At 40.1% G+C, this 15,000-nt stretch overlaps 2 protein-coding genes across 7 annotated transcripts in view; one reads left to right on the top strand and one right to left on the bottom strand.

Moving 5' to 3' along the window:
- Window positions 1-550, top strand: part of nab2 (NGFI-A binding protein 2 (EGR1 binding protein 2)) — an 11,768-nt gene extending 11,218 nt beyond the window's left edge. Inside the window, exon 8 of the mRNA XM_015959607.3 lies at window positions 268-550. Coding sequence (XP_015815093.1) covers window positions 268-374 — 107 coding nt within the window. The 3' untranslated portion in view covers window positions 375-550. The remainder of the gene's footprint in view (window positions 1-267) is intronic.
- A 9,895-nt stretch (window positions 551-10,445) lies between these two features.
- Window positions 10,446-15,000, bottom strand: part of zgc:113184 (uncharacterized) — an 11,047-nt gene continuing 6,492 nt past the window's right edge. Inside the window, exons 1-5 of one of the 6 annotated variants that reach the window (XM_054750109.2) lie at window positions 13,122-13,238; window positions 12,388-12,440; window positions 11,478-11,608; window positions 11,089-11,405; window positions 10,446-11,005 (exon numbers count right to left, since the gene is read on the bottom strand). In XM_054750109.2, the coding sequence (XP_054606084.2) occupies window positions 10,829-11,005; window positions 11,089-11,405; window positions 11,478-11,589 (606 nt within the window). In that variant the 5' untranslated portion in view covers window positions 11,590-11,608; window positions 12,388-12,440; window positions 13,122-13,238 and the 3' untranslated portion in view covers window positions 10,446-10,828. Of the gene's footprint in view, window positions 11,006-11,088; window positions 11,406-11,477; window positions 11,609-12,387; window positions 13,069-13,121; window positions 13,239-15,000 lie in introns of those variants that run through there. The other 5 variants (XM_015959609.3, XM_070549295.1, XM_070549292.1 and 2 more) reach the window with 5 other exon arrangements.

Genomic DNA, 15,000 nt, shown 5'->3' with positions numbered 1-15,000 from the left:
CTGAGCTACTGCTGAGCTATAGTATGGAATGTTATTGTCTAATATTTAACCATATTACACCACATCATCATAATCATGTTGCTTCACATTGCATGATCATATTGTGTCATTATTCTCTTTTATAATACTATAATATATACTTTTATAATAACTATTACTATAGGGTTCTCAGGGTAATTTATATACATAATCATTTAATTGGTTTTTCTTTTTAACAAACTCCTGATGGTTTTAAGTCTACTCCTAAAAACTCAATTTTTTCCACAGATCACGACGTTAAAGCGGAGCGGCAAACATCTATAACAGTGTGCAGGACCATTAGCCCTTGTGTCACCAAAGATCCAACCATCAACTCCAACCAGAGGGGGAAATGAGCCTCCCTCACCAGGGAAAGGATGCTCGCTCAGACCCGTGAACAACTTTTTAAACTCCACTAAATGAGTCACAACTTCTTCTGATGGAGATGGGACAAAATCACAGCAGAATATTTCAGAATTTATGCGCTGATTTCTAGAATAAGGTTCTGTTTTTATATGTGGTAGCCAGCGGAAGCATCTTTTGTTTTGGTTTTTGTTTACATGTTACGGTGTCCTGCTGTCAAAAGGAGAGATTTGTGATTCTGATTGGGAAGATCTTAGTCCTGTGAGCACCACAGTCTGAGAGGCTTCACCTGCCACAGATGAAACGAGTTTCACACAGCAGCAGGGGGCACTGCAACTTTGGAAACTCACTCTGAAGTTCCTACTCACTGTGCAACATTCCATAGTTTTGCAGAGGAAGTGTGCTTTCAACGGAGAAATCAGGTTACAGCGTGCTGCTCTGAAGCTCTTCACCTCAGGAAACGACGTTCTGGTTCTGAGTGAAGTCCAGTTCGCGTCTCAAGTGACGGATGTCTTCTGTTTGAGTCAAAAACAAAAATCCTAGCATGTGCATGAAAAAAAAAAGCCTGGATCTTTTTCATTATTTAAAAGAAAATTACTTATCTGAGTTGCTTGAACTAACAACCCAGATGCTTTTAGAGACCATGTCTTGCTCAAAGGCTCTTAAGTAGCGGAGATACACTCAGATGTTTGCTTTCCTCTGATTTGGACCTTAGTATTGTTCACTAAAGATAAATACTGTAGATTCACAGAGAATAATGAAAAAGTGAAAACATAATTTCTAGAAGTTATTGGATTGCTGATTTGTTTTAGCTGCAGAAACCTCCAGATGTTTGTATCTGAGTAACCTAAACTAACATATTTAACTCATCTTTCTAAAAGTCACTCATTTCTGTACTGAAGGACTAATTTCTTTCATTATAGAAAATCAGACGCGGTGCTTCATGTTTGACACAGCAGCTCCTTCAAGGTCAATCAAACTATCATTCCTTAACAGTGAAATATTTAAGCGTCTTCAAATGTTTTGTTGTTTTTCTACATTCATCAAGAAGTAAGTGAGGCTACTTGCTGCTCTTCATTTACACCTACCTGTCTCTTGATCATTATTCACCTCCTCGGTTTTATTATGTTGCAAAACAGATTATTTATTTTGTTATATCCTAATAAATGTTCTTTAATGGTTTAAGCCGGTGTTGTATTGTATTCTTCAGAGGATGGTTTTATTTTCCTGGCAGCTCTGATGTGTGGAATAGGCAGCAGGAGCTGCGTCACACAGCCAGCAACACTCCTGCTGTCATCTTGTTTGCTGCTCGGGTGCTTCCAGCTTTGAGCTGCGAGGCTGCTGTGACTCACCAGTAGCGGTGATGTCATCAGCACTCATCCCCACACACACACAAAAGAGCATGAAGACACACAAATCTTTGGATTATCCAAATTCGGCTTAGTTTCGAGGATTTGAAGTCATAAATTAATGTTGGTTTATTTGTGTGCCACAGCTGTTAAAGTCAAACACAATGGGGTTTTTAAAAGAAAACATCCTAAGCTGTAAAATGAGTCTGCTGGCTCGTAGAGGGCAGGGTTGTTTTATAACCCACACTGAAACACCTCCACACACTTAGAAATTTCAGCAACTGTGCAAAAGTTTTTAAAGATATCTTAATAATTTGGCCACTGTTAATTGCCGCTGCTCAAAATGTACAAAGGAAAAAAAAAACGGTCAAATTTATCTTCTAAATACCTAAGTGCCACTTCTGACCCCTGCATAGAGACATCTAGTGGATGCTGATTGAACTGACATGAGCCAGAGTGGTAGTTAGAAGATGGCTGACCACATGCTGTTTTGTTGAGCTGGAAACTTTCCCCCAGAAAATCATCTTCTTAGAAAATCAAAGGTTGGTAAAATTGTGTTTTGTTTGTTAATCTACTTTGTAATAAGTTGCAGAATGTCTAGAAAAATGTTTTATGTTCGTTTTGTAAAAATTAGACACTCTAAGCTAGTTAAAAGTGGGCCAAGAATGACCCTTTGGTTCTTTGAGTGGCATTGTAGATGGAGAATGGTTACAGTCCTGTATTTGACAAAAGCCTTGAAATAAATTAATTTGTATAATACATTTTATTAAGTTACCTAAGTAGTACAGGGTCAGAGACTAATAAAGTAAATATATATTTTCAGGGAGTATGGCTGCTCCCTTTTCAGGGCAGGGAAGGCACCAGAGAAAGTTCACTGCACAACAAGTATTGGATCAATTCGAAGCTGGTGATAGTGACTTTGGCCCTGAGCTGGACAGCGACAGCGACAGAGATTCTGATTAATTGTATCAAACGCATGAAAGTGATGGTGGTGAATCCTCTGCCGGAGACAGTGACTCATCCAATCACTCGTCCAGTGATGAAGATGTGTCATTTGCTGAGACTGCTAGCATACAGATGGAGCCAAATCGTGCCGCAAAAATGTATAAATGGCGAAAGAAAGGCATTGAGTTGCCCTATGTGAACTTTCTTGGTGAACAAGTTGAGTCGTACCAGGATGCCACAACAGACTGGTTTACTTTTGGCGCTTTGTTTCCCTTGACATGTTGGAAAATATTGTTGAGCACACCAATCAATACAGTGTTCAAAAGCATGGGAAATGTGTTGACACTTCAGTAAAAGAGATAGAACAAGGTCTTGGACTGTATCTCAAGATGGGATTAGTTCAAATGTCTGGAGTAGGGTTGTCACGGTAACCGGTATAGCGGTAAACCCCGGTAAAAAAGTTGACAATAAAAATAACCGTCCAGTTTTTAATAAACTAAATTATCTCGGTGGGTTTACCGTGGCCGCGGTTTAGGCGCGGTGACCCTTACCAGCCACCGTCGCTTCAGCTGAAGTTCCCGCGGCGCGCACACGCACTTTTTAGTTTGCAACGGCACCAAAACTTTGAAGCTGAAATAATGGCCGAAGGAGGAGACGGCAGCGCCCAGGACATCCATCAGCCCTCAAAGAAGACTAAATCGGAAGTATGGGCATATTTTGGATTTCTGAAAAATGCTGAGGGACAGTTAATAGAAGACGGCTATCCCGTTTGCAGAACGTGCAGGAAACAAGTGTCTGCAAAAGGCAGCAACACTTCGAATCTAATGGCACATCTGCGTGACCATCACCCACGTCTCTACAGCCAGTGCAAGGTAAGTTAACATGAGCATTTTAGCTTAAATGCATGACGTGAGGACTTTTGGTTGAGGGAGAATGCAACGAGTCACTATATACTGCAGCCGCAGCGTCCTCTGCCAGCATTTAAACCGTGTCACGGACACCCTGTTGCTGGATGAAGCATCTTATTTGTTGATGATGAAGAGAAATATACAATTAGTTCCTTGTCATTGATTTGTTTACTTATTCAATGCCATTTATACTTGGACATTTGGATTTGATTACATAGTGTAGTAGTTATTTTAGTAATTTGTTTAAAGAGGCTATTTATTTTAAATGCATATTTTTTAAGGTTGACTTGTACAGTGCTCAAGGCAAGTGTGGACTGGAGTTTCAGATTTTCATTTTGATAATGAAGAAAACAAGTATATGAGAAAACAAGTGGTGTTTCTTTGATTTGTTTACATATTGTTTATGTTTTGAATGTTTGGATTTGTATAATTTAAACCTGCACTGACTACTGTAACACGTTCCAGAAAAATAAGCTATTTGTTCCTTTACTTGTGAAAAGTTGCACTTTTGCTAAGGCTTTGTGTTATTTTAGGTTTAATAAACACTGTTAAACCTTTTCTAAACTATTTCAGTTTGTGTGGAACAGGACTATCAATGCTTTCTGAACATATGCAACACCGTTTAAAAAATACCGCGATAATACCGAAAACCGTGATAATTTTGGTCACAATAACCGTGAGGTTAAATTTTCATACCGTGACAACCCTAGTCTGGAGTACGTCAGTACTGGGAAAGCAAAGTTCATTATGTGCCTGTGGCAGACATAATGAGTCGCAACCGATTCAGCCAGCTACTCTCTGTCATTCACTTTGTAGACAATGAAATGGCCAGTGTAAAAAAGGATCGACTGTGGAAACTAAGACCATTTTTGGATTCTTTTCGGACACAATGTTTGACTATTGTGCCTTGCCAAAAACAGTCCATCGATAAGATGATGGTGCCGTACAAAGGAAATGTTGGTGGCATGAGGCAGTACATCAAACGGAAGCCACATCCGTGGGGATTCAAAGCGTGGGGTCGCTGCTGTGTCACTGGCTTCCTGCACAATTTTGATATATATCAGGGAAAAGGAGGTGCCAATGAGCAAAAAGGGAAGAGTCAGTCGGGAGTTGGTGGAGACATTGTGGTGAAGCTATGCGACTCGCTTGCAGAGAAAGTACGTTCCCTGATTTTTGCTGGCAATTTTTTCACTTCAATGCCCCTCATTGAGAAATTATTGGCAAAGGGAACCTACGACACGGGAACTGTTCGAAAAAAAAAAACACATGTCAAAGTGCACCCTGATGACAGACAAAGACCTGTCCAAGAAAGGCTGTGGATCATATGATCATCAAATCGAGTCTAACACCAATTCTTGTGTTTGAAATGGCAAGACACAAAAGCAGTCACTTTTATGTCAACATATGCTGGACCAGAGCCTTTGGGAAAAGCCCGCCACTGAGACAAGTCCAAAAAAAGAGTACATCAACACTGATCAGCCAAACATCATCAAGGAGTACAACGCTTCCATGGGAGGAGTTGACATGCTGGATGCACATCTTGCACGCTGGAAGTTTCCCATCAAGACCCGTCGCTGGTATATGATACTTTCTGGTATTTTTGTCTGTTGCGGTGATCAATGCATGGCTTCTTTACCAGCGTGACTGTGAGGCCCAGGGAATCCCAACATCAAAAGTACTCAAACTTTGCAAGTTTCAGGGTTTGGTTGCTGAAGGCTTGGTTCAAGTTGGAACAGCAAGAAGTCGGGGTAGGCCAACAACTTCTGGCCACTCCTCCCCGCCACTACAAAAATGTATTCAAGTTTACAAGAGTACAGATGTTCATTGAGACCAAATCGCCCATTGGCCTGTCAAGGAGGAAAATCGCCGTCAATGTGCTGTGTGCAAGGACCTCAAAACTGAAATGCACTGTGAAAAATGTGCTGTTCCACTCTGCATCAACAAAAAAAAAAGAAATTGCTTCAAAGACTACCACAATGTCTAGTGTGAGTTCATGGATAAGCAAATGCCCGTGGTTTGGGGTTTTTTTCACCACAAAAATTAGTTTGAGTTTACAAGAGAGCAGATGTTCGTTTTGACCAAATCGCCCATTGGCCTGTCAAGAAGGAACACTGCCATCATTGAACTGTGTGCAAGAACCTCAAAACTGATTTGCAGTGACTGTGAAAACTGTGCCTCGTGTTCTTTTGTTTCAAACTGAATCCAGTTCTGACATGCAACAAATTGAGAAAAAAAAACTTGTTAAATGTAGCTGTGTGGTTGATTTATTTACCTAACTTTAAAATAGTTTACACTGACAGTGTTTGTTATTGTGATTTTTTAAAATGATATGCCTAAAGCCCAATGGGTCAAATATGACCCAAATCCTAAATCAGGGAATAAAGGGTTAATATTGAAAAAGTGGATATTTTGGTGTTCAGTGAAGTTTTATAAGTCTTTTAATGCGTAGTTCATAATTTTCCAAAGAAGACAATGGTTCTTGGGTTCTCCAGGGTTAATGTCTCTGTACTTCCCTCCCCACCAGTCTGACTCTCTTCAGGGTTTCTGAAGGATTTTCTCAGTCCAGTCCCTGCACCTCAGCATGAGAGCATATACAAGATAAGGCTGAAGGAAACGTCAGGACTAAAACTAGCTAGAGCAGGTAAAGAGAAGAAAAAGTCATGGTTTTACATGAAGAAATCTGTCAGAGTTTCAGGAGTCTCCTTGTTTAGGAGTCAATATGTGTCATTTTCAGCAGATTCAAATAAAATCTGAGGATAAATTATGTTTCTAGGACAGACTGCATCAAAACCCCATTTAGAATTGGTTCTTTTTAAAGTTATATTCCACCCGTAAGTGAAATTCAGCCTGTTATCATATTAAACAGATTTAGACAGGTGGGACACTGTCATTACATCACAGTATTCTGTTAGCTTTAGCTTAGCATAAACAATGTAAGTGAATGGTAACAACTAGCACCCCTGCAAAGCCTAATTTATACTCCGTCTGCATCAGTACAGAGACACGCAACGCTGTTATTTGTCATTGCGAGGGCTCTTCATCAGGCTTGCAAGGACTAATGGAGTTGAGCCCACTTTTCTAAACATTCGTTAAATGAGACGAAGACCGCAAGCTTGTGATTGGTCAGGGCGCTGCTTCCTTTAAACACATCAACAGCACCAATGTTGCCTCCTCAAAAGATAAAAAGATATTTAGTAACAAACTGAAAAATATGACTATTTATTCACCTGTGACTGAAGGAGTACAAAGGTACGCAGCAAGTGTTTTATTCGTGGACGGAAATGACAAGAAACGTGAGTTTAGAGGTGCCAATTGCATGAAGAGGTGGAGGACAAAAAGGCACACATTTGTCCATGTTAATAAGTCTCTGAAATAAAAAAAACACAATATAATCAGAATAGTAAATGCACTTTCTTGGATAGGAAATGTGACTATTAAGGTGGCAGGATACCCCAGAAAAGCTCTACGTCCTCTGTTGTCCTGGCAGGGAATGGCTTTGTAACCCTCCCCGGGTGACGGAGAAGTCTGAAGGGGAAATATCTCAATACATGTGTGCAACTCCGCACTCCAGTTGACGGAGGAATATAAATTAGGCCAAAGCCACCGCTGCAAGGCTAAAGCTAATGGAATACTGCCCGACTAGGAGAGTGATTGGGCTGCTTGCAAGATGCTTTATCCCACTTATTGGAATCTGTGGAATATGGCAGTCGACGAAATTTCACTAAGGGGTGGAATATTCCTTTAAAGATGTCTGTTATGTGCCGACTTAACACTTGAGTCTGAAAGTTTTGTGGCTTCAGAAAGTAACATTTATTTGAAGGTGATGCAGCCAGAGTCCAAAGTGATCGAGACCAGTTTAAAATATTTCAAAACAAAGAAATGTCTGAAGATCTTTGCACAAAAAAATGAACACAGAAAGTTTTTTTTCCCAAAAGGATGAATATTTCTTTTCCAGTTTGATTTCCTGATACATTTTTTCCATCAAGTAGCACCGTTACATCAGATTCTCCATTTACCCAACACATATGTATTCACTCTGTCACCGTCAGCTGTGTTTGTGCTCAATGGTTTTCTGATCACATGATTATATAAAAACAAACTCTTTTAAATGATTATTAAACAAGTTACTGTTCGTTGAAGAGAAGAGGAGCTGGTGTCATCAGTCAGCTGTCAGCATCACTAATTAGAGTTAAAGCTGCAGCTTTATTTTTAGCAGCAGTTATTTCCGGAGTAACAGCATCCGACAGCAGACGGACCAGAAACAGTCATATTGTTTTCAAATCGATCATCCAGATGAGCGTTTTAGATGTGTTATAACCTGCAATAAAGATGGTAACTTCAAGACATTTATTTTTACCAAACTAAACATTTAAATTGCAAATAGTTTTGCTTCAGAGCATATTTCTGCACATCTAAAGCCCCCACAAGCCCATGAACTCCACTAAATTATTATCCTGTCACATTGGAGCAAATCAGTGTCTGAGAACGATGTCGCTCTGAGCCGTCCAGATTAGCTGCCAAGCTGACGCTCAGAGTATAATCATCCAACCAGCTCATCATCAACTCAGCCCACAACCTGACATCCCGCTGCCTTCGCTGGACGAGACACGAGAAGTCACTGACAGCTATTTAGATCTTTAAACTTATACAAGAAGCAAGCTTTATTGTTGACTTTTGGTTAATGTTTTATTCGATCAAGATTAACCACAGATCAGATGTGTGACCAAGTCACTGCATTGCAAGTCACAAGTAAGTCACGAGTCATTCCAGTCAAGTCTCGGGTCAAGTCCAAGTCAAAGACAACAGAGTCGAGTCCAAAGTCAATGATGTGGAAGTCTAAGTCAAGTCCAAGTCCTTAACTTTGAATTTTCAAGTCATAATCAAGTCATCTGTCCAACTTCAATTTAATGACGATAATAAATAAATTCCAGAAATAAAGCTTCTTAAAGCTGAATTTATTTGCTCAAACAAGCAGAAAGTGCAACTGAAACTGATTATAAACAAAGTGCTGCTGCATTTAGCAGTAAATCAAACCCAGACCCAAGAATGATTTGTCCAGGTCAGGTCACTTCGTGCTAAAATATCAAATATGCTCAAGTCATCATCAAGTCAACAGATGTAAGTCGATTCAAGCCGCAAGTCATTGGCATTCAAGTCCGAGTCAAGTCATTAGTCTTTATAGATTTTATAAAGTCAATTCAGAAGTCATTAAAATAATGACTTGAGTCTGACTCGAGTCCAAGTCGTGTGACTCGAGTCCACACCTTTGCCACAGATACATATTTAAAGCTATATTTCTAGATTGGATTTTCCCTGAAAGATAACACAATTCTGAGGTACTTTTTCATTTTAAATTCAGCAACAGACTTGTGTAATAGGACCCGCTGCAGTTTGCTTATCGCCATGGAGTTGGAGTTGAATATGCCATCATCCAGCTGCTTCAACCAATCCACTGTCATCTGGACGAAGCAGGCAGCACTGTGAGGGTCATGTTCTTTGATTTCTCCAGTGCATTTAACACAATCCAGCCTGATGTACTTTGCCAGAAACTCCAGAAGACACAGGTGGGGGCCTCAACTATCGCCTGGATTAAAGACTACCTGACGAACAGACCACAGTTTGTGAGGCTGAAGAACTGCACATCAAACCAGGTGATCAGTAACACTGGAGCACCACAGGGGACTGTACTCTCACCATTCCTTTTCACCCTGTACACCTCAGACTTCCAGTACAAATCAGAGACCTGCCATCTACAGAAATACTCAGATGACTCTGCAGTTGTCGGGTGTATCAGAGATGGACAGGAAGCTGAGTACAGAGAGCTGGTGGAGCGCTTTGTGGCATGGTGTGGAAACAATCATCTGACCTTGAACGTGAACAAAACAAAGGAGATGACTTTAGGCTTCAGAAGAAACAGGGTGGAGTCCAACACTGTTTCCATCATGGGAGAAGAAGTGGAGGTGGTTGAGGAATACAAATACTTTGGAGTTCACCTGGACAACAGACTGGACTGGAGAAAGAACAGCGAAGCCGTTTACAAGAAGGGACACAGCAGACTGCACTTCTTGAGGAAGCTTAGGTCCTTCAATGTCTGTAGCAAGATGCTGCAGATCTTCTACAAGTCTGTTGTTGAGAGTGTAATCTCTTCAGCCATCGTCTGTTGGGGTAGCAGCATCAGAAGCAGGGACCTGAAAAGGCTCAACAACCTAATAAAAAAGGCTGGTTCTGTTCTGGGGACGACCGTGGAACCACTGGAGGAGATTATGCAAAGAAGGATTCTCCAGAGAATCAAGAAAATGATGGACAACCCTGAGCATTCTCTTCACAAGACTGTCCGACAACGGAAGAGTGTCTTCAGTCAGAGGCTTCTTCAGTTTCGCTGCAACACTGACCGCTACTGGAGATCCTTCCTGCCAACAGCCATTGTAATATACAATAACTCTTTGATGACTTGATTATTATTATTATCCTGAGCTACTACAGCAATCAATTTCCCTCTGGGAGTAATAAAGTATTTTTGAATTGAATTGAATTTGAATTGAATTGAATTTGAATTGAAGTGTGACCCGAGAGTATGTCAATAAAAATAAATCCAAACTATTTAGCATGGGCCTAAACTTCTAAACCATGGAAGAATGTTTATGCAATAGGAGGATGGAAGGGGAGTGAAAAGCAAAAATGCAATAAACACTTATTTTGACATAATTAGAATAAACAGAGTTAGTCCAAATAAAAAGGTGAAATTACTGCACCTTTTTAGACAATTGGAAATCAAAAATCAGTTTTTGTGTTTGAACCAAGAAGAGAATCAAAGAAAACAAATGTAAGTATTTGCAAATGAACTAAAACACATGCAGACTCATTTAGATGGAGTGTTAAAGTTTTATAGTGTTAGAGTAAATTTTACAGAAACAAGAAATCAGGGCAAATACTGTGAATTCAGAGAAGACTTTGAGGGTATTAATCATTAGTGAACCAGATCTAAACCAGACTTTACTTATTTTTCTTTAAGTCATCAGTAACTAATAAAAAATAGAATTAAAACAATCAAGGGTAAATGAAGATGATGTCACTTTGTCATTATATTCATGTGATATGATGAAGTTTATTTGAGTGTATGCTTGCTAAAAAAGAGGAAGGCCGTCTGTTTACATCGTTCATTCCTGAACATCCGTTGCTTAGCAACACCTTTCCAAGACAGTTTACGTCCATCACAGCTTAAGTCAGAGACAGTGGGACTTGGGTCTAGGTGATGTGAGTGTGGAGATGTCGTAGGAACTCCCCACTTGTGGTCGAGTCTCCAGGAAAAACTGCTTGACAGAATTCGCACACATGAGAGTGCAGCACCACGTCTGACATCATCGCTGCTCCTGCCTGGTTGAGAAGGTCATCGACCTGATAGGAACAGCCGGTCATGGGCATCTGGCAACAACACAGGAGAGAGAAGAGTTTTAAAAGTAGTCATTTAAGGACCAGAGACACTTTTGTCCAGCAGAGACGCTAACCCTAGCCGTGCGCTGGGCCTTGTCTTCAACAGGAGGATTTTCATCAGATTTTAATTTGATGGAAGAAGCTCCGAGGTATCTGGATGGGTCTGAAGTCAGCATAAACACCTGACTGGGTGTGTCCATACTGAGCTTTGACATATCTTCTGCAAGGAGACTTGAGACTGTCCCTACTTTTCTGTAGGGGTGATCTACTCGGCATTGTTCTGCAGCCTTCAGCAGTTGGGACTTTTCGTGAAGAGATGGAGGAAGTTCATGACTGCATCGCACCGGGATGGAAATCAGGTCACTCACCTCTCCAATAAGAACAGGCGCACCTGCAACAAGGGGAATATGCACAATTTATTTAGTGACATGATGTTTAGGAGCATTTAAACTGAAGCCCAAACCTTGCTGTTTCTGCAGAGCGGTTGTGAGCTGATGCAGCAGCGCTGCCTGCTTCAGACAAAGGGACCTCAGGCTGAGAAACTGCTGATACAGTTGGTTGTACGCTTCCTCCATCCCACCTGGAGATCTGCTGCTGGGACAAACACAGTAGGAATTACTTCCATACATAAAGTAAAACCACAGACAGGGATCAAAGATGCACCCACTCTTCTATTGGAGCAGTGTGGTTCTGTAACCTCCCACTTCTCCTGGAAAATGTCACTGATTTCTCCCTGGCCTCACCCGTGGAGGTCATTAGGCCTATTTAGGGTGAGCTTCAGCCCCTCCAAAGATGAAACCAACCTCCTTAAAAATACAGTAATAATCTTACTATTGTACATCCACACAGTTAATAAGAGATCTTGTACATTGAGCACAAGTTGACTGAAAATCCATTTTTCAATTGTTATTTTTTAAATGGTCCCTCCAAATTCAACATGCAGCTTAAACATGAAAATAGTCTTCTACCCCTATTTCTTGCATTAGCCACCAGTAGAAAACAGATGGGAAAAGCCAGTGTGTGTGTGTGTGTGTGTGTGTGTGTGTGTGTGTGTGTGTGTTGTCCACTAAAAATAAGTTAGAAGAAGAAAGCCTTAAAAAATCTTCACTACAACAGCGACAGAACCACTTTATGCTTGTTCTTGTTTTATGCGTGTGCACCCTGGATGTTGACAGCAGTTATGAAAGTAAAAGGAGGAAGAAACAGGAGAACTAATGAAAGCATTTCTGCTCCTATGCAGCCAGCATTTAAGCAGCTTTAAGACATGAACTATTGCTTTAAATTGATTTAGAAGGGCTATAATGGCACTATGAATTTCAAAACTGGCTTATAACACAAATTTAGTTTCTTTAAAACTCTTTGTTTGTCCTCACCAGAGCTGAAGTCAGAATCTTCTCCAGTTGGGCCAAAATGTCACCAAGGCTTCCTGCAATGTTCAAAAACAAACAGCATAACCTGGACCAATGATAAAAACTCAGCCTACAACTCCTGAATTCTTCATACGAGTGCAAACAAGCTTCAGCTGAAGCTGCTTTTACTCCGTCACACGCCACCATACAGCTACAGAAATAAGGAAGCAGCTTTTGAGAAAGCAGAAGTAAACACCCCTTTAAGTTTAAAAAGGAACTCTAAATCTCTGCAGGACATTTTGCATTGACTTCAGTATGAAAGCCTCCTTCCTTCTGGTCGTATACGGTAAAGGCAAATCAAGCCAACTCTTTTTCCAGCTCACTGACACAGGAAATGCTAAACTCATCACTTTGAATTCTACTAATTTGGCCTGAGACAACTGGCAGAGCAACATTACTGACATGAGAGCAACGATATGTCTTGCCTGCCCTTGGTGAACTGTAAAACTAGATCCTGACTCTTCTCAGATTAAAATCTGAATGATTTTACCTTCCATTCCTTTTTTATTATTCAGGATCAGACTTGTTTTCTTTATTTTAAAGAAAATCTTGTAGTAAAGGTTTAGACTGCAACTCCATAAACTTTTCTGTCTGTCATCAGTGTAACCAGCTGCTCTTGTTTGCTCAGCTAGTCCCAACAGCAACAAAACAGGTGATCTAGCATAATCAGGCAGGATATAAATAAAACGTTTACTCACAAAAACCTCAAAGACCAGTGGTTTGGAAGAGAAGACACAAACTGAAAGATAAGATCCACATTTTTCTCTACCTCCATGACGTCACCATACCTGTGTTTGAACCAGGTAAGCTTTTCCTGTTAACATGGCCTTCAAAATAAAAGTTTTAGTTATTTTTAGATGGGGGAAATTTCCTGAAAGTCAAATTAAATTATGTAAAACTTTTTATACAGGATTAATTTGCTTGTTGGTTTTTAGTTCAAATTTAAATAAAAGCTGGTGGAGAGAAGAAATCAAATGTCCAGTTGTTTATATTTATTTTTGTTTGGACTTATTTAGGAGCTCAGGTTTTTAATATTTGGGGGAAAGAGGACTTAAGTGCATTAAATTTTGTTTGGGTTGATTTTATTTTGTTGTCAAAAATCACTACTGAATTATTCTACGCATTATTTTACTCAATGAGACTGTAGAGCTATTATAACTTTTAAAAAGGCATAACATGTCCCCTTTAACATAGCAATATTATTTGATTTATGGGAACAAAACTTTGTTTAGTTAAAGAGCAAGTCACCCCCAAAAGAGTCTTACTCCACTCCCACTTCCTGTTTGAAAAATGCAACAAATGTTGCCTGGCAGACTAAGAGGGCAGAGCACCTAACAAATACACACACACACACACACACACACACACACACACACACACACACACACACACACACACACACACACACACACACACACACACACACACACACACACACACACACAGGCTCACAACAGCATTACGACGTCATAATGTACCAGCGAACATCATGGTGTACCTCTTAGCCAATAGCAATGGCAGAGTTTTTACCTGAAGATGATTCAACACTAACAGTTTTGCGCAGATTAAAATTTTTACTAAAGTGCCAAATTACTGACTACACATGTCTACATTACGATTAGACACTCATTTATAGTTTATCAGCAAAAAAAAAAAAAGTTTATTTGGGGGTGACTTACCCTTTAAGACAAAAACACAGCTTGCTTTTTCATTCCCTTCTTGACCCAACCAGCTAATGGTTGCTGCTGATTTGGTGAAATTCATTTTAAAGCCAAAACCTTAGCTATGAAATGATCATTATTTATTTATTTTGGCAACTTTATTTGTTTGGTAAGATGTTTCCTCAGCTTTAGAAGTTTGCTAAAAAATGAACTAGGTGACCTGACATTGATTAAGGTGGAACAGAAATGAGCTGCAGTAGAAAAAAACACACCATGGACCTGGCGGGCGGCTTAGAGAGGTTATTTTAGGACGACAGATGATGGAAGATTAAAGAGACAGGCTGAGGAGGTTTGTAGCTGTGCAGCAATCAGTCCGTTTGACAAGTACACTTGAGAATATAAGCGAGTTATTATCAATAAAATAAACATTTTGTGGAAAACAGAAAAACCTTATCAAAGTCATAAAAATGTATCACCTGGGTAACTTGATTATTGTAATGATCTGAGAAGGATTTTATTTAAGCAGCAGTAAATCTGTTGATTTAAGTGTATAAATGCATCTAAACTGGTAAAAATCTGGTAAAATCGCCCAAAGCATCTGCCTGTTCATGCATCTCTGACACTATCTGACCAGCAGGTGACTGGTGTGGTGAGAGTGTGTAAGGAAAGCTCTTTGTAGAGTCTTGAGTGTGTGTCCCCAGTGAGTCAGCTGCTTATATTTTAAGTGTGTGGCATTCTAAGTGTCCAGTCATGTGTTTAGTTTGGCTGATACAGATTTATAAATAGACCAACATTAAGGCGGATGTCAAAGGAGCGGCAGACCACCTTCTGTCCCGTCCATCCAGAAAGAAGAAGCTGTAGATTTTGCCCGCAGTGTCAACACCTGACAGCCGGTTTTACTGCCAGTGTCTTGTGA

The sequence above is a fragment of the Nothobranchius furzeri genome, chromosome 3, assembly GCF_043380555.1.
Source record: "Nothobranchius furzeri strain GRZ-AD chromosome 3, NfurGRZ-RIMD1, whole genome shotgun sequence".
Lineage (NCBI taxonomy): Eukaryota > Metazoa > Chordata > Actinopteri > Cyprinodontiformes > Nothobranchiidae > Nothobranchius > Nothobranchius furzeri.
The sequence above is the reverse complement of the archived record's forward strand: the minus strand, read 5'-3'. Positions and strand labels throughout refer to the sequence as shown.